General features: G+C 41.5%; 3 protein-coding genes across 8 annotated transcripts in view; 2 read left to right on the top strand and 1 right to left on the bottom strand.

Moving 5' to 3' along the window:
• The window catches only part of atg16l1 (ATG16 autophagy related 16-like 1 (S. cerevisiae)), a 33,822-nt gene extending 30,531 nt beyond the window's left edge, over nt 1-3,291 (top strand). For all 3 annotated transcript variants that reach the window (XM_070906623.1, XM_070906622.1, XM_070906621.1), the window contains 3 exons: nt 164-211; nt 472-573; nt 2,714-3,291. In XM_070906623.1, coding sequence (XP_070762724.1) covers nt 164-211; nt 472-573; nt 2,714-2,807 — 244 coding nt within the window. In that variant the 3' untranslated portion in view covers nt 2,808-3,291. The remainder of the gene's footprint in view (nt 1-163; nt 212-471; nt 574-2,713) is intronic.
• Nucleotides 3,292-7,848: 4,557 nt separating this feature from the next.
• Nucleotides 7,849-17,241, top strand: LOC139284898 (S-arrestin-like). Of its 4 annotated transcripts, XM_070905252.1 has the most exons (15): nt 7,849-7,896; nt 8,013-8,073; nt 8,555-8,599; nt 9,547-9,746; nt 11,098-11,157; nt 11,678-11,745; nt 11,824-11,959; nt 12,521-12,605; nt 13,206-13,278; nt 13,643-13,780; nt 14,142-14,219; nt 14,845-14,859; nt 14,954-15,006; nt 15,597-15,600; nt 17,148-17,241. In XM_070905252.1, exons 1-15 carry the CDS (start codon nt 7,849-7,851, stop codon nt 17,239-17,241), a joined length of 1,158 nt encoding a protein of 385 aa, XP_070761353.1. The 4 variants fall into 4 exon arrangements, with proteins under 4 accessions (XP_070761353.1, XP_070761352.1, XP_070761351.1 ...); XM_070905251.1 differs by lacking the exon at nt 15,597-15,600 and having other exon boundaries at nt 14,954-15,001; nt 17,133-17,241; XM_070905250.1 differs by lacking the exon at nt 15,597-15,600 and having other exon boundaries at nt 14,954-15,028.
• A 2,566-nt stretch (nt 17,242-19,807) lies between these two features.
• LOC139284869 (complement C1q and tumor necrosis factor-related protein 9) lies at nt 19,808-23,000 on the bottom strand. The gene is made up of 4 exons (XM_070905206.1): nt 22,712-23,000; nt 21,093-21,173; nt 20,856-20,936; nt 19,808-20,757 (listed from the first exon to the last, which is right to left on the bottom strand). Exons 1-4 carry the CDS (start codon nt 22,998-23,000, stop codon nt 19,808-19,810), a joined length of 1,401 nt encoding a protein of 466 aa, XP_070761307.1.
• Nucleotides 23,001-25,717: the final 2,717 nt, after the last annotated feature.

Raw genomic sequence — 25,717 nt, 5'->3', positions numbered from 1 at the left:
GTCTTTACACCATGGATTGAAGGGGGACCACAACCTGGATCGGATCCTGGTTATTAGCAAGAATTTTTTTTTCTAATTTAGACTGAAAGTTTAATTTTAATAAATAACCGTCCTGTTGTTGACCTGTGTGTGTGTGTGTGTGTGTGTGTGTGTGTGTGTTCAGCGCTCAGGGCTTCAAGTGTGGAGCCGACTGGACCAGAGTCACCTTCAGGTGGGTTCTCTCACCTGTGTTGAATACCATTGACACGCTCCTACTGGTGTTTAATGTCCACATAAACTAGCTCCATTAATTCATTCTGATCAGAGGAAAAATCTTTCCTTTTGTGTTCGCCATGACAACCAGCTTGTATTAAAAGCAGATTAAAACAGGGAGGACTCTGACTCCTCTTAATAAAATCTCTATTTTCTGAGTGAAGCCTGGCAGTGACTCAGATGACATGTTACTCTTGTTTGTTTATTTGTTGTGTTCAGTCCTGATGGCAGCTATGTAGCAGGAGGATCAGCTGATGGAGCTCTGTACATCTGGAACGTCCTGACGGGGAAAGTGGACCGAACTCTGGACCGAAACCACAAGTAAGAACCAGACTGAACCAGGACCTTCAGACAGAAACGTTTACAGATTATTATATATATATATATATATATATATATATATGTGTGTATATATATGTATGTGTATATATATGTATGTATATAATTATATACAGTGGGGTCCACATTGAAAATCTCAAATATGTTCACGTAAACCTGGAAATAATCACAAAGTTTGAGGATTCAGAAACTTTATTTTGAAACACAAGAAGTTATGACATGTAAAATGAAGAAGAAATATTTTGATTCTGCACTATTTTTAGGTCGGCAATCAAATTTGTGGCATCGACCAACTAAACTCCTTCGTCCAAAAGGTCAGATGTCTTTGAGTTGTGTCCTTCCATCGAAGCATGCGTTCAGATGACACACAGGTGGATCTGATCTCCTCATCGGAGGCTCGTTCAATGAACTCAGCTTGCAGCCGGTGTTCACCTGTTCTAAATATGGTTGCGCCTCAAATTTCCAGCAGGTCATTGCTCACTAAGCAGCATTGTGATAGTGGGAAACATGGCATCGGAACTAAGTGAAAGTGTCAGAAGTCAAACTGTTATTCTGACCATAGAGGGGCTTTCTCAGAGTCAAAACATGGCCAGACTAAAGGTTTCTAAGGGGGCAGTGCATGGAACTCTAAAACGCTTTGCAGAAACGAGATCAGTTGTATCCAAAGTTCGATCAGGCAGACCAACAGTGACCACACCATCAGAAGATCAATACATCAAGCTTAGTTGTTAGTTAGTTGTAGTAGTCTCAGAGGACCAGTAGCAGTTTCTAAACCACTTCTCAGAAGGGGAAACGAGGCCAAACTCTTGGGGCGGGCTAAGAAATAGCAGCATTCAATTATGAAACTGACAGCATACATTTATTTACAGAAATACAGACAAAATTTAACTCGGTTATTCTCTCTGAAAGCTATGCGAGATCCCCCTTCATTGTTTTGTTTCGAAGCCTTTCTTTCTAGTCCTTGTTCCTTTCCTTTGGTTGTAGAGTTGTATCTTTTCTTTAAGACTTTTTCTCAGTTCAGTTCAGTCAAGTGAAAAGTTTTAGTCAACTACGTGGTTTTAGTTCAGATCGGGGCCCCTATGTTTTTTTTTCCTTAAATTTTATCTGGAATCCAAGTGGTCCTCCGGTCTGCCTCCCACTTGCTGAAAGTCGTCGCAGTCATCCTCCCTCAGAGATCGGCCTGCATACCGTACAATTTAACTGAAGTTTAACAGCAGGCAATATTATTGAATTATAATTTCGGTTAAAATAACTAATTTTGACCATTGCATGTCACTAAAAAAATGTTAAAGCCCTTCAATTAAATGTGTGTCTGTGAGCACTCCCCCTGTATTTATTTGTTTAAAAACTGGACCAGGTCTGAATCAAACAACCAATCAGGGTAATCAGGGGTTCTGTGTTTTGATTCCTCTCTTGATGTGATTAGCCAGTTACGTGCTAGCTAACCCTGATTGGTTGTTTGATTCAGACCTGGTCCAGTTTTTTAAAAGACTAAATACAAAGGGGCGGGTGCTCACAGCCCTTCAATTAAATATTTTTAGTGACATGCAATGGTCAAAATTAGTTATTTTAACTGAAGTTATAATTAATAATACTGCATACTGTAACTTTAATGTCCATTTTTACAATATGCAGATAATAGCAAGATCTTGCAGCTATCTTCTAATATTTTCTCTGCCTTATATTTTTCCTCCCCTCTGCTGGCTACAGACTCTTCAGGAGTATGGTGCCCTCTATTGGACTCTAATCCAAACTGCATCATTAATCCTGCCTTTCATTTAATTGATCATCTGTTCAATTTATGGGGGTAAAATGTGTTTATGTTCCTGAGATATAACAATGGACCATATGGCCTGACTGCACCTCCTCTCAGCTTTAAGGTTTAAAGCATCTTTCAGCTCATTGTGTCAGTCTCATTGGGTCAGACTGAGCGCGCTCACAGCGATCTCTCCAGCAGCAGCAGACAGTCACAGATACGTCAGTAAACAACTGAGAGGAAACCTTTGTCCACTGCACTGATTTGTTGTTGGTTTTGGTGTTTCGTGGGATTTGTTGACTGTAGGACAAAAATAAAAACAGCAGATTTACACTTTGACCTGTCGTCGTTGTTGTTTGTCTGCAGCTCTGCCATCAACTCGGTGTCCTGGTCACCTTCAGGAGCATACGTCGCCAGTGTGGAGAAAGGCAGCAAGGCCATCCTGTGGTCTGACATGTGATTGGCTGAAGCGTGTGACACCCTGATGATGTGGACAGCAGGAGGATGGAGACTGAGGAGCAGAAGGGTGGAGACGGAGACGCTGAGGAGCAGGAGGGTGGAGAACGAGACACTGAGGACTGTCCACCAGCCGATGGAGTATTTGGTGGAGCTCGTCTTTGTTGAACTCCACAGCTGACGGACTGAATCAGACTGAGACTGTAGACGTATGTCCAGCTGCCTTCAGGTCGACATGTTGAATCACATGTTTACGTTTTATCTTCAGAAGCTTTTAATGTTCCAGAAAATCCAGTTTAGATGAGTGTTGATCAGACAGAAACTTCGTCCAGCTGGAAGTAAAAGAGGATTCAAGAGTTAATAATAAAGTCTTTATTAACAATGAAGATGAATGAAAGCGTGTGTGTGCGTGTGTGTGCGTGTGTGTGCGTGTGTGTGTGTGTGTGTGTAATCTGCAACACCAATAAAACCAGAATAATACCTGTTGATATTTATCTCAAACTGTTTTGATGCTGATTTTTCTGCCGATTTGTGGAGTGAAACAGATTTCTCTTTTAGAGAAATAATGTGCTTGTTTACTTTCTGTCGTGAGTCTGAATGTTTCAGTGAAGTCAGGTGTCACTCAGGAGTTCATATTGTTATCCTAGATGGCATTGCCCTGGCCTCCACCGCCACCGTGAGGAATCTCTGAGTTGTCTTTGATCAGGACATGTCCTTTAACTCTCATGTAAAACAAACTTCAAGGACTGCCTTTTTTCACCTCCATAACATTGAAACATCAGGAAGATCCTGTCTCAAACAGATGCAGAAAAATTAGTCCATGCATTTGTCACGTCTAGGCTGGATTATTGCAATTCCTTATTATCAGGGTGTCCCAATAAGTCCCTGAAGACTCTCCAGCTGATCCAGAATGCTGCGGCACGTGTACTGACAGGAACCAGGAAAAGAGATCATATTTCTCTTGTATTAGCTTCTCTGCACTGGCTCCCTGTAAAATCCAGAATAGAGTTTAAAATCCTTCTCCTGACCTTCAAAGCTCTTACTGGTCAGGCACCATCATATCTTAAAGAGCTCATAGTACCCTCTTACCCCACTAGAGCACTGCACTCCCAAAATGCAGGGTTGCTTGTGGTTCCTAGAGTCTCCAAAAGCAGAACAGGAGCCAGAGCCTTCAGATATCAAGCTCCTCTCCTATGGAATTGGCTCCCAGTTTGGGGAGTCCGGGAGGCAGACGCACTCTACTTTTAAGAGTAGGCTTAAAACTTCGCTTTTTGATAACGCTTATAGTTAGTTAAAAAGCAGAAAGAAGAAGAAAATAGTTGCTGCGTTTAGTAGTTCCACTTCCCCTCAGCCTGTGGCATTACGGAACAGCATACGTCACACGGAGGCCTCTTGTCGAGAAGAGGGAAGGTGGGTGGGGGATTTAAATGGAACCACTTGCCCTTGTACACTTTGAGCCCAAACCATCATGGTTCGACCACTGGCTGTAGGCTTAGAGCTATCCTGCTTTTTACAAATTATCAGAAATACCTGCAGACTCATTTGAATGAGGCAAGGCATCTTCTGGATAACTGCAGTATGTCAGCACTTGATAATTAGCTTCATCAGTTTCTGATCATTATAATTATTATTACTACTTGTTTATGTGATTTTAAAAAAACAGCAAATTTCCAGATAATGTTGGAAATAAAGAAATCGCACAGTAAACATTAACTGCATTTAGTTATGACATGTTTCAGTTAAATGTGTGCGCCCAGTACCAGAACACCCTAGGCCAAAGATCGATGATTGACTTTGTGGTCGTCTCATCAATTGATCCACCTGGTGATGCGTTGGATCAGATGCCGGGGGAGGCTTCTGGACAGACCTGGTAAACGTGGAATCTGAGTGGGACATTTTCAGAGCCTCTGTAGTGGAGGCGGCTGCTAGGAGTTGTGGCCAGAAGGTTGTCGGTGCCTCTCGTGGTGGCAACCTAAGAACCCATTGGTGGACACCAGCGGTGAAGGAAGCCTTCAGGCTGAAGAAGGAGGCCTTTTGGGCTTGGTGTGGGAGGAGTTCGGAGAGGCTATGGAGAAGGACTTTCCCGTTGGCCTCAAGGAAGTTCTGGCAAACTGTTAGACAATTCAGGAGAGGAAATCAGGGTTTGGGTCGGGCTGTTTTAAGGAGGGATTGGTTTGAAGACCCAGGAGAAGCCTCATCCATATCTTTGGAAGAGGTCACTGAGGTAGTCAAGAAGCTCCTTGGTGGCAAGGCACCAGGTGTGGATGAGATTTGCCCTGAGATGCTGAAGGCTCTGGTTATGTTGGGCTGTCTTGGCTGACACACCCCTTCACTGTCACTTGTGCCTGTGGAGTGGCAGACCGGATGGTGGTTCCCATTTTTTACAAAGGGGTACCAGAGGGTGTGCTCCAATTATCGGGGTATCACACTGCTCAGCCTCCCCAGGAAAGTTTACTCCAGGGTGCTGGAAAGGAGGCTCAGACCGATTGTCAAACCTCTGATACAGGAGGAATAATGCAGATTTCGTCCTGGCCGTGGAACAGTGGACCGGCTCGCCTTCCCTGGAGACCCCAGGGTAGACCCAGAACACACTGGTGAGATTACATATCTCATCTGACCTCAGGATCTGGAAAACACTGCTGGGGAGAGGGACGTCTGGAGTACCTTGCTTAACCTGCTGCACCGCGACCTGACCCTGAATAAGCGGATGAGGATGGGTGGGTGGGTGGGTGGGTGGATGGATGATGGATTACAAAATATGTATACACAAACATTCACATATATACAGACACACTGTAACCTACAGAACTCAGAGACACATGAAGTTAAAGTGAAGAGTCTCTGCAGGAGAGGAAGGAAGCAAAAAACTTAGAGCTCCTAAAAACTCGAGACAAGATGAATAGAACTGCATTAAACACAAATTTGGGATAGATGCACAAAGCAGTTCAACACTTTTTTTAAAACACTTTTTCACCTCTGCAGGCTTCACAAAGTGAACACGCAGCTCCGTCATTAATGTCCACATTAAAACTAATTTAAACTAGCATGAGAACACATGATCAGTGTGTTACATTTAATAATAATCTTTCCTTCTCGATGTGAAGCTGCTGGTGTTATTTGTCTCAGACTTTGATTGTGAATAGCTTCATTATAATACACTGTGTGTGTGTGTGTGTTTAAGCTGCCGATGTCAGCAGACAGACTGCTGAGTCTGCCTGACAGGAACTTATCGGCTCAGCAGAGACTCTTTACACTGCTGATCACGTGATGCAACATTATTATATATATTACTATATATTACATATGATGTGAAGAAGACTCATGAAACATTTTCAATTTTTCATTATTTTACAAGGCACTACACTAACACCAACTTATATGTATGTATGTATATGTGTATATATATGTGTATGTATTTTGTATTTGGGGGGGGGGGTCATTTATGTAATGTTTGGCCTGTACTGCAAAAGCAAATGTTTAAAATTTGAATGCAAACTAAGCACTTTTTAAACATGTTGAAGAATCACCAGAGTTTATATGTTAAATGTGTCACATGATCAAGGCTTGAACAGCTACAGCCATCAAACTGGTTTCTGAAAAACCAGCTTCTGAGTCTGAGATAGGAGATGAAACTGCTGACATGGGTGTATTTCTTACATACATGCATACATGTTTATATACTGTACACATATACTGTACATTTACATATTGTTTATATAGTGTATACTTATACTGTATGTTTATATACTGTATACATATAATGTATGTTTATGTACTGTATATATATATATACTGTACGTTTATATGCTGTATACGTATATTGTATGTTGATATACTGTATCCATATAACGTATGTTTATGTACTGTATATATATATACTGTATGTTTATATACTATATGCAGCGCTTGCAGGGCTGAAGAGTTTAATCCAACATGCAGTTTATAAACTTCAGAGGCGGTGAGATGAATTACAGGATAGAAAAGAACACAATCTCAACTCAAGGTCCACTTGTTGTTTGTTTGAGCTTTCGACAGTATTGCATGGTCTTCATCAGCTGATGTAGCCCACTCACTTGTCATTGAATTGTAGATGTTCAAACTCAGTCTTGTCTGGAAAAAAAAAGAGTAAAATTACCTTTAGTTTAGATTGGTTGGGTAACGTGTGAATGATTTGTTTAGTCAGTAATAAATAAACATCTTATGATTATTATTATAATAATCATCTTTCATTTTGTCGATGGCTTCTGGAGAAGCATTTTCTTCATGTGTACGTGTGGACAGTGAAAGCTTCCTGCAGCTGCAGATCGTCAAGTTTGTTCAGGATTATCTGTGTTCAGTCTGTAATGATCAGCATGCTGACCAGGCTGAGTGTGTGTCTGTTATAAATGCAGCTCTGTCAGTCTGATCATCTGTTACAAACCTGCCGTCGTCCTGCTGATCAACACACATCACTGCTCTCAGGTCAGTCTCTCTCAGTTTTCTGCTGTTTGTTTTCTCCATCAGATCAACATTAAAGGATTCTTACGTTCAAGATGAAAGAGTTACTGGGCTCATAATTATCTCTTCTTCATATGCATTCATTGGAAGTGATGGAGGGCTGAAAATGATATAATGTATACTACGCCCAGTAACTCCTTCAATGTTTATTGTTTTAAGACAGAAATGTGAACTTATCTTTCAACAATTATCCCTCAAGTTTGGTAAAACAAATCAGTTTGACTTGAAAATAACTTTTAATTTGGAGTTTGTTCGACGATAACAGTCTATATGGAAAGGTTTGTGTCTGTCATTCATACTTATATTTGTTCATACAAGTATATTTAAATCTGCAAAATGTTGTGAAAATAAAATTTAAAAAACAATGGTGGTCTTGTGTTTAAGACACAATTAGTTAGATAAGAGGGAAATTTGACTTTCAGTTTGTCAAAAAGCCCAAATCATGTCTGTCCAAAATCAACAACTGAGTATGGTTTTAACCTTAAGATAAATAAAGTGTTCATGTTACATCTTCTCTGTGCTGCAGGTCGGTCCATCAGTTGGTCACCATGAGTCCGAAACACGTTGTCTTTAAGAAAGTGTCTCGCGATAAGTCGGTGAGTTGTGCAGAAACAGTCCTCTGGTTGCAGTGAAAGTAAAGTGCAGGTAACATCCATGTTGACAGGATAAGGGGGCAAGGCACTGAACCTCCTCTGAACCTCCTGTGTTTCAGGTGGCGGTCTACATGGCCAAGAGAGACTTTGTGGATCACTGTGACTATGTGGATCCAGTAGGTGAGTTCTGACAGAAACAAGCTAAAGCTAGAAATCCTTTTAAAGATCAGTTGTATGTCTGACTGCAAGATGATTGGTGATTGTTAACAACATATAACATGGAGCTAGTCTCACAGCTTCCCCCTGCGTCCAGTTTTTGTGCTAAGCTAGGCTAAACACGACCTTGACCAAGGCTGCATAGCCAACTGGAGAAGGTGGGGAATTGCCCCGGGTCCCAAAGGCTCCATCCCCACTGGTTACCTTTGTCAAAAAAAGATTTTAAGAACTGAATTATTGAAATTATTTGTGACAGATAAAACTGATCTTCTCATCTGACATCTGAGGATTTACCTGAAAATGTTGTAATGTTTCTTTAACCATCATGGAGGGGGTTAGGGGGCATTCGATTAGTTTCCAGTTGCGGACAGATGTTTAATCAGAAACATGTTGTAATCTGGACTCCACAGTTAACACAGTGTCTGTTTCTTTCTGTCTCTTTTAGATGGAGTTATTGTAATCGACCCAGTGCAGCTCAAAGGAAAAAAAGGTCAGTGTATTTGACTGTTGACCTCCCTGTGTTTGCTCTCGTAAGTAGACTCTCTATTGTAGCCTGTTGGCCCTCCAAGAATAACAGGATGATGACCCTAAAAAGACCTCTGGTATAATAACTAAAACGCAGAGTAGAATTGTTTTACAAAAGTAATATTAAAACAATCAAACAATCCATTATTTTACTAACTGATTATTTAATCTGCAGGTTACTGCAGGTGTTGTTTGTTCTCCATGTTGTTACTGTAATACTGTGAGGAGAACACAGGAAAATACAGTTTCACATTTTGGGGAATTCTCTTCCTCTCTGAGAGTTAGATGGTCAGATTGATGCCATCCTCAAGTCTGTATGGTAAATATGAAACTACAGCCAGCCGCTGGTTAGCTTAGCTTTGCATAAAGACTGGAAACAGGGGGAAACAGCTAGTCTGGCTCTGTGCAAGAGAACCACCTAGTAGCACCTCTAAAGGTCACTAATAAATGTGTTACATCTGGTTTGTTTCTTTGGAACAAAAACTGAAGTGTATAAACTACAATTTGCTGTCTTGCAGGAGGTTATATGCCAGACTGTTTCTTGGTGGCAGCGTATATATTTACCGTACAGACGTGACAGTCAGACTGTTCCTTTAAGACAAAAAGATCCTGAAGATGAGATAATATTGAACAACTGTTCGAAGCGAGACGTTGGAACTTTATGCAAAGACTTAAACATAGTCTGAGAATTTGTGGATCTAATATCTGGTGGTCATTAGTGGTACTGCCGGTTCAGATTTTCAGTACAATTTTGAATGTACGACTTGTGCTTGTACTAGAGTTTTTTTACATTGTGGTGTTGCTACTTGAACTTTATAGAAAGGAGCTGAATTCTATATTGAAGAAAGACAGCTGTGAGGTCTGTGAATCAACTGTCATTACTGTTAATATGACATCTTTATGTGTCTTTAGTGTACGTGATGTTGTCGTGTACATTTCGGTACGGCCGTCAGGACATGGATGTCATGGGCGTGGCCTTCAGGAGGGACCTGTTCCTGGTGACCCGGCAGGTTTACCCTGAGCTGCAGGACAAAGAGAAGCTGACTCACACCAAGGTCCAGCAGAAACTGCTTCGAAAGCTTGGAGACAACGCTTTCCCCTTCTTCTTTGAGGTGAGATGCTGAGACCCTAACAAAACCTCCCACCTATCTATTTCCCACCACTTATACAGGTCCAGGTTTCAGTTGCAGTAAGCAGCAAGTCAAATATCCCAGACATCCCTCTCCACAGCCACATCCTCCCGCTCTTTCTGGGGGATCCACAGGTGTTTCCAGAACTAAGAGGATACATAATCCCTCCAGTGTGTTCTGGGTTTGCTGAGGGTTGTTAGTGCCTCAGAGTGTGGTGTTGAGAAGTGAGTCTTTTCAACATGGAGCAGTGGCTCTTTTCTGAGCTCCTCAACCAGTTTCTATAGGCCTCGTTTATCATCCGACCATGTCTGTAGCCTGCAGTACGCCCACACTGGAGCATCCACATCCCTGCTGGAGCCACACCAATCCACTTGTCCACCTCATGCTCCATCTGGCCTACATGTGATCAAAGTTACTAAACTTACAATGACAAATTCAGAACCAAAGAGCATCAATCAATGATTCCAATGAATTGTCCTCTTTGGGTTGTAAATGTCCCTGGCACTGGAGCAGTTTGTTCCAGTATATGTACTGGAGGTGCCAACACAATGCCAGCTTCAGGTTCAGGTGAGTAAGCAGATGCTTAAAGGTCACCAAGCAATTAAATCAAAAGTCTTAACTCTCTTTGTCTTCTTTTTTGATTTGCCTTACATCTGCTGTTGATATTCACGAACCCCAGAGGATGAATTCTACTCATTTTGGTGACTCCTGACTTTTCCTCTAGCGCCACCAGCTGGACAAAACATCCACTTGTATGTAATCTAATGGGCTATTGAGTATTTTTATGCTCCCCAGAGGGCTAACCCTTTGAATTTGAATGATACCATGATGTTTACACTACATTTGTTGGAAAAGGGTCCTAGTTAGGTTTAGTAAGGAAAGGTTCTGCTGTTTGAGGAGCTCTCAAAGACTCTGAGCAGCAACAAGGATTCTTCTGGAGAAGTCATTAATCAATTAACTACTTTGTTAACTGGCACATGATCATACATCTTAGTAAGTAAGTTAACATGTACAGAGGAGGCTGCAACACAAACAGTGCTGGGGGTATCTTGCTGTTGTGTACACCTGTATAAATATGTTTAGATGTTACTAGTCAGCTGGTAGCAAAGCAGCTGATGAATGAGCCAGTGATTGTAACACATGAATGAAGCCGCTGATCATGCTCCACCACGTATCATGAGGAAGATGTGCACAACATGATGACTGCTGTTAAGTGACCTAATAATGCAAAATGTTCGGAGACATATTTTATACACGATTGAGGTTTGGAGTGAGATCTGATTGTTGAGTAAATACAGTAGAACGATCAATACAGTTTGTGTTTGTGTTTCAGTTTCCAGACAACCTGCCGTGTTCTGTTGCTCTGCAGCCGGGACCCTCTGATGTGGGAAAGGTAATTATGTTTAAAACACCAGCTTCAGTCATAATGAGAACGTTCACAGTCAGGTCAGATGATGTTCATGAACATGTTTGTTTGTGCCATCTAGTAATGGATCAGGCATCCTGTCCAGACTCAGACTATCACATTAAACACACCAAATGTTTACTAAACTTCTACAAACGTCTTCAACTTTACACCTAAACTAAAAAAATAAATAAAATTAACCTTCCTAAAGGGGCTAACATAACCTTTTCAAATCGAACCAAACATTCTGGTTTCTGTAGTCAGTTAAAACATTTCTACCCAGAATCCTGCTGGGATTTATGATCTGCTGTCAGATTACAAATCCAGAAATCTGTTCCAGAAGACGATTTACAGAGTAATCTGGTTTAACCTTGCTCAGTAAAACCCAGAACTCCCTCAAATCCAGAACATGGAATGATGTGAAAGATATGTGCTGGATTTTGCCTCTCTGTGTGTTTATATGTGAATGTGTGGATCCTGATCAGGACTCTCTGTGTGTCTCTGATAGAAATGTGCTGTGGAATTTGAGGTGAAAGCTTTCTGTGGTGAGAACCAGGACGAGAAGATTGACAAACAGTGAGTTTAGAGTCCAGTAACAGTGAATCATTATTTTGTTTGTCTTTGTACTATTTGATGTTCTGTCTTTTTCTGCAGGAGTTCAGTTCGTCTCACCATCCGTAAGATCCAGTTCAGTCCAGACAACAGTAAACTGGTTCCAGTAGCAGAGACTACCTTCGAGTTCCTGATGTCTGAAAAACCACTGCACGTCAAACTTAGCCTGCCCAAAGAGGTGAGACAGTCAATCAGTCAGAGAGACAGTCAGTCAGTCAGAGAGACAGACAGACAGTCAGTCAGTCAGTCAGTAAGATAGACAGACAGACAGTAAGACAGACAGTCAGAGAGACAGACAGACAGACAGACAGGCAGACAGTCAGATAGACAGACAGACAGACAGACAGACAGACAGACAGACAGTCAGTCAGTCAGTCAGAGAGACAGACAGACAGAGGTAACGTTAACGGAAACAAAACAAAGACGTCTCAAAACTCAAGACGACACAAACAACAATATTCAAATAAATGAATAAACAGTCATTTGAGAATCTGATTTTCTCTGGTTGACAGTTTTGATAACCAGCAAATATCTGAAAACCCTCATCAATGAACAGTGAGACAGGAACAGTCAAACAGTACCTGTCTGCCTCCCTGTCTATCTGTTTCTCTGTCTGTATGACTGTCTGTCTGTCTGAATCTCTGTCTGTCTGTCTGTCTGTCTGACTACCTGTCTGTCTGTCTGTCTGTCTGTCTGTCTGTCTGTTTCTCTGTCTGTCTCTCTGCCTGTCTGTCTGCAGACGTTCTACCATGGTGAACCTGTCAGAGTGAATGTAGAAATCACCAACTCATCCAGCAGGAACATCAAAGACATCAGTGTGTCAGGTGACGTCATACATGTTGTTTCTAACATGCTTCAGGTGACATCATACGTGTTGTTTCTAACACGCTTCAGGTGACGTCATACATGTTGTTTCTAACACGCTTCAGGTGACATCATACATCTTGTTTCTAACACGCCTCAGGTGACGTCATACATGTTGTTTCTAACACGCTTCAGGTGACATCAAAAATGTTGCTTGTAACCTGCCTCAGATGACATCATTCATGTTGTTTCTAACACGCTTCAGGTGACATCATACATGTTGTTTCTAACACGCTTCAGGTGACATCATACATGTTGCTTGTAACACGCCTCAGGTGACATTATACATGTTGTTTCTAACACACTTCAGGTGACATCATACATGTCACTTGTAACGCGCCTCAGGTGACATCATACATGTTGTTTCTAACACGCCTCAGGTGACATCATACATGTTGTTTCTAACACGTCTCAGGTGACGTCATACATGTTGTTTCTAACGTGCCTGTTCATCACTCGGTTAATATTTCTTATTCTTCTGTTGAGTCTTTGATCTGTAGATAAATATAACTTCTTTTATTTATTAACTTTCAATTCAAACCTTTTCTGTCTGTGTTTAGTTGAACAGGTGACAAATGTTGTTCTTTACTCCAATGACAAATACGTCAAATCAGTGGCCAAAGAAGAGACCAAGTGAGTTCAGCTCTTTTTATCAACACTATTCTGTGCTTCAGGGGCTTTTATTCTGACATTTTAGCTGAATACATTGATGCTGTTTCCTGGTGTTTAAGTACCAACCGCTGGAGCTGTTGATGGTGGACACTATGGATTGTATTTATTTTCCTTTTCTTTGTCTTGTAACTGAGAGTTATATTCAGTTTGTATGGAGCCCCTGGGGGTCACATGGTAGAAGAGATAAACTGAGGACATAGTTTACTGTTGAGTTCAATGTGAGGAAAAATGTTGAAGTTAGACAGAATATGTATCTGACATTCAGAATAAAAAAATCATGTAACAGAGTATTTTATTGTGTGTGTGTGTGTGTGTGTGCTTGCAGTGACTCGGTCCCCTCTGGTACCAGTCTGAAGAAGGAGTACACTCTGCATCCTCTGCTGGCTCACAACAAGGACAGGAGAGGACTTGCCCTGGACGGACGACTCAAACATGAAGACACCAACCTGGCTTCATCCAGCATGTAGGACATACTGAAAGACACTGAGAGACACTGAGAGACATTGAGACATACTGAGAGACACATTGAGACACGCCGAGACACGCTGAGAGACACTGAGACGCACAGAGACGCACAGAGATACACTGAGAGACACTGAGACACGCCGAGAGACATGCCGTGAGACACTGAGAGACACTGAGACACACCAAGAGACACGCAGAGAGACACTGAGACACGCAGAGAGACACTGAGACGCACAGAGACACACTGAGACACGCCGAGAGATACTGAGACATGCAGAGAGACACTGAGATGATGATCATTTAACTAACTAAAACTAAAGATAACTATCTGTCTCTTTGTGTCTTTGTCTCGGTCTCAGAGTGAAGCAGGAGGTGATGAAGGAGGTGCAGGGGATGCTGGTCTCCTATAAGGTCGTGGTGAAGATGATCGCTTCTGGGTAAGTGTGAACTGCACGGCATGCTGGGAGGTCAGCAGTGTTCATTTTGATTTAGGTTTAGTTAAACTCATTAGACACTCCTGGAGGAAACATCTATTAACCTGCTTTTTCACAAAAGACAATAACACCAATGAGCATTAGGCACTAACCCAAATCCTGCTCTCCCAGAATAATTACATATGCACTGTTTATAACAACTTTCAAATACTCTATTGGCTGTAATGCCATCGCACACAGTACCTGAATATAGAAAATGTTCTACAGCCAGCACAGGAAGTGACAGTGAATGCAACAGTTCTACTTCTCAGGCAGATTAAATTAAATATTGTAAAGGCATAAATGCCCTTAGTGCATAAAACAATGACATGGTCTCTAATTATTTAGAACAGAGGTAAGAAGTGAAGCAGCATAACAAAATACTCTTGGGTTGTGCTTATTTCTGTAGACACTGTCAATAATTCACTGTTCACTGTAAATTATTGATATTACATATATATATATACATCACGGTTCACTGTGACATCACTGTACACTGTGACATCACAAAGTCTGAACTCTGAGACAATAACAACAAATAGTTCCTGAACTCATTGTGTCTCTCTGTTCTCTCTGCTCACACTGACAGGACGGTCGGATCCAGGTAAACTATCAGATACCTTCTGTGTGTGTTGCGGTGTGTGGAAATACATCACATCTGGCCAACGTGTGTGTGTGTGTGTGTGTGTGTTTTACAGTGAGGTGTCTCTGGAGCTTCCATTCAGACTGATGCATCCTAAACCTGAACCAGGTACCGACCCCCTCCTCCTGCAGTTCACTCACAGGTTACACACACCTGTCCTCAGGTGTTAAGCAGCTTGTTGTGTAACGCTGACAGCACTGAGTCGTTTATCATCTCAACAATGAGCTGCGTCACATCCTGAAGATTAACATCCAGATTACTGCTGATCACTGCATCTTAACCACACACACACACACACACACACACCCGTCTGTACCTGTGAGAACCCTCAGTGATCCATAATCCATCTCCTCCACTGGACCTGAACCTGATTCTGGCTTTAAGTGGTCTCCACAAGTTTCCAGTAGAGTTTATATTTAATGAGACTAAATACGTAAATGAGCTGCATCTCATCTTATCTTCATAGTTTAGGACGATTCCTTTTTAATATTAAACGTCCAAATCTTCACACTGAAGTTCTCAAACTTGACAGAAAAAGACTTATTTAGATCCACAGTTTGCAGTTTGTTATTTCTACTTATGGCTGAAATGTCAGAAACTGTTTGAATTTGAAGATCTTTATTTATATTTAAGCTGAACAATGACGACTTTTCTCTTTTCTCTGTCTCCACCACGTTTCTTGAACATTGTGTCTTCAGCCAGGTGAGATCACTTAGTTTTATTATATAAAGGCTAGAAGAGTTTTTGAGTTTCTCTGGACCTGCAGGGGCTTTAAACAGGTCTTTGATTTCATCACAACAATACTTTTTACAATTCATTAATTATTTCAGGATTTAAAAACTAAATCGGACAATCATTTGTTATCTGATACAAAATGTTAAACAGGTCAGTGGTGATGTGGAGATGATGATGATGTCATTAGAAAAGACTGACATGTTAACTTTGGCTTTAAGCAAAAAAAATATGTTTCAGCATTTTGTAAAAACTCCTCAAAGATCTACTTTAGAAGAGTGAAAATAAAACCATCAGAATAACAGTCGGTGATGATGTCAGGGTAAAGTAACCAGCAGTTATTTAGTAGACAAACAGCATATTATTCTTTCATCTGTTCTATTAAAGTTAAACATTTATAATCAATTAGTAATTAATCAAATGATCACAAATGACCTGCAGGTGTTAATGACAAACTAAATGTTGGTAATGATTCATTTCTGGAAGAGATTATTAATATCATTATATTATTATTAATTTCTGATGTAACTCAGCAGGTCAGCTGTTTGTTGACAGGCAGCATTTAATGTAAATATGAAGAATCCAATAATAGATATTCATTTGTCAGTTTTCTACTAGAACTAGTTTAAAATGGCATAAAGAAATCCTCTTTCTCCGCATTGAGTTCAGTTTGAAACTTCATGACGACACAGAATCTGTTCTCAACGTCTTCAACAGAACGGTTCTGTTGTTCATCTGACCTGAGATCAGTGTGTGATCAGGTATTAGCTGTTGTTATCTGACGAAACTTCCTCATCATCCCACTTTCACCTGTTTACAGACACAATGAAACATCTGGCAGCAGGTCTCAGATCAGATCAGGACACTGCAGCTGGATCGCGACTATTAGAAACTGGAAACTGACAAAAGGGAAAATAAAACTAAGTTTCTTCCTGTTAGATAAAAGCTGGTTATAGAAAGAACAATCATCCAACTACGATGATAATATTAATCTCAACTCATGAAGTGAAATGAGTTTTTTATTAAAACTCTCCTGAGTGTCTGAATGTTAAATTGTAGCTTGTTTCAGTGTGTCAGAGAAAACTGAGGCTCTGTTTGAAATCACATCCAAACATACAATTCATACTAAGTATGACGTATGACATTGAGTATGTAGTACTGCGTAGCTGAGCAGAAATATGTGTCACTACAAACTGAATTTGAATCATTTATATTTGAATTTGAATTGCTTTGAAAAACTGAATCTGAAAATTATTTGAATTTATTAGTTTGGTACTGAATTCCAATAAATGTGAAACTGAAGGTAATATTATGACATTAAAACTGTATTTGATCCTCATTGAAAATGTAACTCTGTATAAACACATTCAGTTCTCACAATTCAAATTCAGTTTACTGAGACACATCCGGTTGGTGAGGAAGAGCAATCAAGTGCAGATTCACCCCCCCACAGAGGAAAAGGTGGGAGCGGGGTTAAACCCTCTCACTAATCAGTCCCTCCTCTCTCTGTCCTGCAGCGAATCAGACGACATGGTGTTTGAGGAGTTTAAACGAGCCTACCTGAAGGGGGTGGTCTACGGGGACGACGACGAGTCTCCTACAGAGGCATAAACTACAAAGATGGCCGCCACAAACCAGACTGTCCCTGCTGTCTGTCATCGTCCAGAGCTGAAGTTTGACCTGAAGACACTCGATAATGGTTTTAGTGACTCCATGATGTTTCCTGTAGCGCCCCCCGCAGAACAGACGGTACATGTTCAGCTTCTCTACTGAGAAATCATTAGTCTGTTGTTCTGTCATATTTCATGCTGTAATAAACTCTGCAGCCTGGAGGGGGCACTAGTGGTGATACATCATAAAACAACTGTCGCATACAGTGCACCTGTCAGACAGACAGGCAGACAGACAAACAGGCAGGATGTGTGAATTGACACTGGCAAATAAATCTGCAATTAACGATTATTTTCATCATCAATTAACCTGACAATTATTTTCTCAATTCATTGTTTTCTCCATAAAATGTCAGAAAATAGTGAAAATGTCTAATGTGTCTCTGTCCGTCCGTCAGTCTGTTAATGAAGACAAACAGACAAACGTAGATTTGTTCAAAATGCCACATATAGTTCCTTTATTGTGAAAAATGCTTGTTGTTGTCATAATCTGCCTGTAGGTGAATCTTTAAAGAGCATAAACCTAAAATATCACGTTTAAAGTTTTGTTGATATGAGATTCTGAAAAAAATAGTTATTTAATAATATTAGTAATAATCAGTTAGTGTAGTGTGTACATTTACTGTTACTCTGAATGTAAATAGTTCCAGTCAGCTTCCTGTCTGATGAACTCTGAAATGTGTTTTTGCAGTTTAGAAATAAACATAAATCAGAAATAAGGCAGTGAAGATTTGAACACACGATGAATAAATAAAATGCATGAATGAAATGAAGCAGAGCATTTTAACGTCTTGTGTTAGGTTAGCATTAAAGCACAATAAACAATTTCATCATTTTTCACTCTTAGTTTGATAGAAATGTATTCACTGTAGGAAATATTTCTGTTCTATATATTCGAGGTTGAAGACTTTATTGTATTTCTGTAAACCTGCAATATGAAAACCTTCCTGGATAAATAGGTTGAGCAGTCTTCTGATTATTAACTCATCTGTTTAGGTGTTCATGTCTTCATGTGTCAGAGAGACGAGATGTCATGAACCTTTTTGATTCAGAGCTGCTGTCAACTCAGTGACACAAACACCTGAAAGTTTCTATCAGTTTCGGTATCACACACACACACACCTAAAATCATCTCTCATGAATCAGGGCCTTGTTCCAGTCTTTCCTTAAAATATCACATGAGGTGTTTGGAGATCACCTGAGCTGCTTAAACACTTAATCTCAAATGTGTTTCCTGTAGCAGTGTGATGGTTACAATGACGGTAACCCAGACTGCTCTTTTAATCCCAGAGCCCATTCTGACTTCAGCTGTCCACATCTGTGATTCTCTAAATCAACCTTTCGTTAACTGTTATCCAGTTTTTCACAGATTTCACAGATTTCTCCTGTCTGACTGGAAAGATAACATACATAACATATTAAACACTGTTTTAGTCTTTGTCACAGCAGACAGACAGAAGATATCTGGAAGATCTAAAGATACTGTTGAAGGTACAACCTGCTGCTGGATGACTGAGCTGCTAGTGTCAGTCGGTTCCTGTGCAAACAAACAAGCTCTACAAAGGTTTTGATCATGTTCTAGGACTTGAGTTTGGGTTTCTCCTCAGAAGTGTTTTGTAGCTGTTCGAGGCCAGATCCTGAATCATTGGGGCGTGATAGTCCAAACACACCTGGAGACTCAGGTTGTCTTTGTTCCTTTTTTGTAGATCAGAGCAGAGATTCTTTTGGGAAACCCTGCCCTGTTGAGACAATGTGGATCTAAAGCGAGGTCATATATCACTTTACACTGACGCTGTAGCATTAGTGTCAGAGATCATCAGATAAATGGTTGCCTGTAAAACTCCAACTGAGTTTGGAAGTGACTCATAGTTTACATACAAAGAGAGAGATGAGACGGGAGATAAACACCAAAACTAACAATTACGCCAACAGCACATGATGTTATTACAGCAGGTTCTCCTGATAAACAGCTGCTTCTCTATTAACAATAACATTAATAAGGACTCAGAGTTCTTCATAATGATTTGACTGTAATTACTGGAAATATAAAGACCCCAAGAAAATGAATACAAAAGGACAAAATAAACAGCAAAAATAAGTGAAGCCACAATACTGAAACAAACAGAGAGAAACATGAAAGCATACAGTCTGTATAAGATCCCATTTCTGTTCTAGGCAGAAAGCGTCAGAACACAAACATTTCAGCTGAAGCTAATTTCATTGACAAAACTCAACTGAGGAGGCTTTACACACCTGTGGACCCCCAAATTAATACAGTGTAGTGAGTGGTTGACAAATGGCTGAAATACCCATTCAAAGCATTAAATCCAGTAAAAATAAAAAGGACTTTAAACATTAGGGCAGGACAGTATTGATAAAATTACTAAAAGCCATGTTCTGTCCTCTCATTGGTTAAATGTGTCTGGGAGTGAGAGAGTAAACACAGGAAGAAGGTCCTGAAGAAGGTCAGATCCCAAATATGAAGACGCAACACATTATCACTGAAGCTACTTGGATCCTCCACCAGCAGGTGAAGTAGGGGGTTCGATGGTGCTGGTCCCAGGCATGTTGCCCCAGCTGTATCCGCCCTCAGGTGGGATCACTGGGCGTATGGGTGCTCTAAATAACGCCATATCACATGTATCTGGGTGGAGCAAGAAGCCAGAGAAGGTACTGCTGGACTCAGTACCGGCATACATGCCATTAGTGGCCAAATCCTTCACCTGAATCCACACCCTATCCCCACGGGTCAGGTGAAGGATGACTGAATGTGAGGTGGTCCCTAACACTTTGGGGTCTGTGGTTTTGACAACCGGCACAAAATTATGAAAGAGGCCAACTTTGAGGACTCGTTCATGAACAGTGAGGTGGTAGCTGAAGACATAGGTGCCGTTGATGGGGGCAGTGTAGAGGCCAGTGCTGGGGTTGTAACTCCCCTGGATGTTGTAGAGAATATGGGAGAAAACCACGGGTGCGTTGGGCAGGGGGTAACTGGACGTCAGCCCTGCAGCGAAGGCTGACTGAATGCTGGGCATGCAGGGACCAGGAGGACCCATCATCCCCATGTGCCCCATGTCTCCCTTATCCCCCTGTGGCCCTCTCTTCCCCGCAAGCCCCATCTGTCCCTCATCCCCCTTGTCTCCCTTGTCCCCTCTCTGCCCTGGACTCCCCTCTACTCCATCTGTACAGTTACACTCCCCCTCGGGCCCTGGTTCTCCTTTCCCACCCACAGATCCAGGGACACCAGGGTGACCCTGATCACCCATGTTACCCTTAATGCCTTTAGGCCCCAGCAGCCCGGGGTTACCAGACAGACCTCTGGGTCCTGCAGGGCCAGGCAAACCGGATGGTCCAGGGGGACCCTGGCTGGACTCACAGGCATCTGGACAGACTCCATCATCTCCTTTAGGACCCTGATCACCCAGCCGGCCCTCCAAACCTTGCTCACCTTTGTCACCTTCAGGACAACAAAAACCAGGCCAGAAGCTATAACTGAAATCCTGTTTGGCCAATAACATGAAAGTACCTGATAACTGTGTCTGTTTGGTCGCTCACCTTTGAAGCCTCTGTCTCCTTTGGGTCCCATAAAACCCTGGAGTCCTCTGTCTCCCTTCTCACCCTCGTCTCCTTTCTGTCCTGAGGGTTGAACACACCAACACAGTCAGAGGAAACATGTAGCAGATGTAGCAGCAGGAATATAAGTAGCAGTATTAGCAGTATAGATAGAAGTAGTAGTACAATTAGGTATCAGCTTTGTGCTGTGAGAGCAGAGGATGACGGGAAGCTGTTTACCTTTGACCCCTTGTCTGCCCACAAAACCTGGAGGACCTCTGATCCCTGTCATCCCTCTTCTTCCAGGGCTACCTGGACTACCTGACCAGGAGAGAGGGACAGAGAAGTGCTTTATCATCGTTTTCTATACTGTTATTGTTTTTGTAAATCCTTTGGATTAATTTCCTAATGAAATATAAATATAATATAATATTAGATTCACTAAGATAGACCATCACTGTCCTGGATCGAAAACACCTCCTGGAACTCAGACACATCAGAGAAATAAGTTAGACATTAGTGATCTTAAACCCCATTCAGCCTGGATTTCTGTATATAGAAGTGAGTGATTTAACATCACCTGCTCTGGTCAGTGATTTCAATCTGTATGTGGGTCACTGGCTGCTCCTCCTGTAGTTTAATGACCTCCTGTTTCTCTGTGAACTGGCTGCTCCTCCTGTAGTTTAAATTCCCTCCTTGTATTTTAAATCTGACGTCTGTTGCTAATCTGATAGATGCTAACATGCTAACACCAATGTATCAGCCAGTTTGGGAACCAAAATGATGACAAACAATTAGAGGTATCAGGAGAGAAGAAGCTCGTCAGATGGTCTATGTAATGTCAGCTGGAGGCTGCAGGTCAGCGCTGATATTCCATTTACAGCCCTTTAGTCTATATTTGTTCACATTTAGTCAAATTGTCTCCATTAAAGCAGCTGAATCAGCTCCTGTCTGCAGCGTCCTCATGGATGTACAGACAACTATCACTGGATCACTGTGATACTGAAGGAAACTTAAAAACATGATGATTCTCAGGCAGGTTCTACAGTGTTTTGGATTTCTGGAGGATTCTGGATAGACATCAGAGATAATGATAGCTGTACTTCTACGTTGTGCAGCCTACTGCACATGCTCATTAGTGTTTCTAGTGTTTCGTCTCTTTTATAATGGAGGTCTGTGGGCAAAATGGGTTGCAGTACCACGAGTCACCACAGGGACAAACTGACAGCAAGACTGAATGGAGGCACTGAATCACATCTATTAATACATCAATTAATACATCCTTTATTGCATCCATGTACAAGATGCATTAATTGTTCAAAGATCGCAGAGGACTTCTTCCTGAGCCCTGACTGGAGTGCTGCCTCACTGCTGCCACTGGTGGCCGGAAGATATATCACAGCAACACAACTGAATAAAACAGCAGGACCATGATGCACAGTATGAGGGCTACAACACACTACAGGAGAACGTCACCTGAGGTACCATCATATTACTGGCATGTCTTCTTTTCTTTTTTATTCAACAGTATTTTCTTCTGGTAATATGTATATTATGTACATTGAAATATGCACATGTGAAAATATAATAAAAGTTTTTTATAATGATGTTATGACGCTGGAGGGGCCTTGCCCCCTGGGGCCCTGTCTAGATGTTTTTGCTGGTTTTAGACAACAGCAGATGTTATAGGTCATTAAGGAGACCTTGTGGATTATTGTGGACTTACAGCTGGTGCATTCATACATTACTGTGGCTGTATGTTTATCTGTGTAACTACATTTATAACTGCAGTATTTACATCTGTCCTTCATGGATTATTATAACTAACTACATACATAAGCCTTTGTGCATTGTTTTACCTGGCAGTCCCCGGTCTCCCCTGTCTCCTTTGGGCCCCAGGGTGCTCTGGCAGTGTGTGCAGAGACAGAACCAGGGGATCTGATTCTGGGGGACAGGGACAGGGGCCTGCAGCAGCATCTGGCAGTAGGCCTCCAGGGCCCCGGCCGGCGGCTCCGTTATGTTGTCTTCGACAGGGTAAAAACTGCGTCCAGGGCCGTCCATGGGCGGGTAAGGAGGTGTCGGAGGAGGAGCAGGGGGAGGGGCCTCCCAGCTGCCCAGGGAGATCTGCCCAGGCTCAGGCATCGCCATGACAACGGGGAGGGAGACCGTCATCAACAGGAAGTGAAGAGGAAAGGTCGGCATGGTCTGCAAAGAGATGTCAGCAGGCTTAAGACCACACTGGTGCTTCGACAGGTTTTACCTCTTTAATCACTCTCTTTGATTTTCCCATCAGCCACCAGGAGTCAGATCCCTTCTATCAACATCCACTTATTCAACTTATTTTAGGTCAAAGAAACATTATCATCATAATGCAGGGTCTCATATATTATGTATTGATGCATTTATGGAGTAAAATATTCAAAAACAACAAATTCAGTCTGAAGTATAATTAAGGTTCATTATAACAATGAAGTAACCAAAACACACAAAACATTTTTGTTAAAACTTTAGTTCTTGACCGATTTTTTACAAATGTTTTACTGCATCTACAGATACTCTTAAAGGGACAGAGCTCCCTTTTTAAAGGGTAAGTACAACAATTTTACCAAGATAAGTAACATTTCTACAGAGCCCTGAAGGCGCCATGAGAAAAACGTTTCATATATTTGATCATTTCAATTATAAAAATATACTTAAAATAGTCATAATGGTAATAAAGTAATTCCAATCAGCCTGATGTAAATTAAAACATAAGTAATTTAAGAGGTTAATGTTAATGTTTGAATAATGAGGATGATTATAATAGACTTTTAACACCTGTTTTTTTCCACTCATTTAATAAACATTATTGTTACTCATTTGTAAAGGAAACTCATTCAGATAATAAACCACCATATTTGTTTGATCTCCTGTTTTTCATGTTTAAAACAATTTTCATTCAGTCTTTGTACATTTTACAATTTTGTAAATCCATTTTCATGTTTGTAATGTATCAGTAATACAATTCATTTTAAAGGTTTTTCAAATGTTCCATTTGTATGAATTTACTTGAAAATGAATATTTCAAATAATCTCAGCTGTGTCACTCACCAAACCGTTGATTCTTTGGTCCCTCTGAAACGTCTGAAGTCTCCGAGTTACCTGCAGACTGACCTCTCAGACTCACAGCTGCTAATAAAACACCTGGACTCCGCCCACCTGCTGCCCCACCCACACAGGTGTGTGTGCGTGTGTGTAAGAAGTAGGCTTGTGTTTTAGCGTTTTCTCTTTAATGCATAATGTGACCTCATTACAACACTACACAGTGTCACACATCACAGTGTGTACATGAACACACACAGCGACACCCACACAAAGCGACACACACACACACACAACACACATACGACACACACACAGGACCCTAACCCACATCACTGGACCATGTTGTTACACAACAGTTACTGTCAGAGGATCAAACAGAAGAATCAACTGAATAAAACCAAAAGCTGAGGCAAACTGACTGACAATGATACAACATGATATCAGTTTATCTGCTGCATGTCAAGTATGAAGGCATCCAGAATATACTCTTCTTGTCTTCAATCGTAGATTTGGTCTCATGGACAGTATCTTGATAAACAGAGGCCCAGCCCAAACAGGTTTACAAGGCAGACTACATATTATAATCATAACGTTATGATGGTCAACTTGAGAATTTATCAACAGTCAGAAGTCATTTGAAGATCTGCAGGAAGACCAGTCGCAGTTCCAGCCGTGTCAGCAGCACAAGGAGCAGAGATCAAAGCGTATCTTCGTAAATTGATGATCAGGAAAAAAATCATCTCTGTTTTAAGTCACAACTAGACATGAGGTTAACTGTCACACCTATGGGCAGTTCAGAGTCAATTAACCTGCATGTCTGGATGGACTGTGGAAGGCAGCCGCAGAACCCTGAGAGAACCCACACAGGCACAGGGAAAGCATGCGAACGTGAGAGAAGAGAGCATGAGAATGTGAGAGCATGAGAACATGAGAGCATGAGAACATGAGAGAAGAGAGCATGAGAACATGAGAGAAGAGAGCATGAGAGCATGAGAATGTGAGAGAAGAGAGCATGAGAGCATGAGAACGTGAGAGAAGAGAGCATGAGAGCATGAGAACATGAGAGAAGAGAACATGAGAACATGAGAGCATGAGAATGTGAGAAAAGAGAGCATGAGAACATGAGAGCATGACAACGTGAGACAAGAGAGCATGACAACATAAGAACGTGAGAGAAGAGAGCATGAGAACGTGAGAGAAGAGAGCATGAGAACATGAGAGAAGAGAGCATGAGAACGTGAGAGAAGAGAGCATGAGAGCATGAGAACATGAGAGAAGAGAACATGAGAACATGAGAGCATGAGAACGTGAGAAAAGAGAGCATGAGAACATGAGAGCATGACAACGTGAGACAAGAGAGCATGACAAAATAAGAACGTGAGAGAAGAGAGCATGAGAACGTGAGAGAAGAGAGCATGAGAACATGAGAGAAGAGAGCATGAGAATGTGAGAGAAGAGAGCATGAGAGCATGAGAATGTGAGAGAAGAGAGCATGAGAGCATGAGAACATGAGAGAAGAGAACATGAGAACATGAGAGCATGACAACGTGAGAGAAGAGAGCATGAGAACGTGAGAAAAGAGAGCATGAGAACATGAGAGCATGACAACGTGAGAGAAGAGAGCATGAGAATGTGAGAAGAGAACATGAGAGCATGAGAACGTGAGAGAAGAGAGCATGAGAACATGAGAGCATGACAACGTGAGAGAAGAGAGCATGACAACATAAGAACGTGAGAGAAGAGAGCATGAGAATGTGAGAAAAGAGAGCATGAGAACATGA

Source organism: Enoplosus armatus, chromosome 5 (genome assembly GCF_043641665.1).
Source record: "Enoplosus armatus isolate fEnoArm2 chromosome 5, fEnoArm2.hap1, whole genome shotgun sequence".
NCBI lineage: Eukaryota > Metazoa > Chordata > Actinopteri > Centrarchiformes > Enoplosidae > Enoplosus > Enoplosus armatus.
The sequence above is the reverse complement of the archived record's forward strand: the minus strand, read 5'-3'. Positions and strand labels throughout refer to the sequence as shown.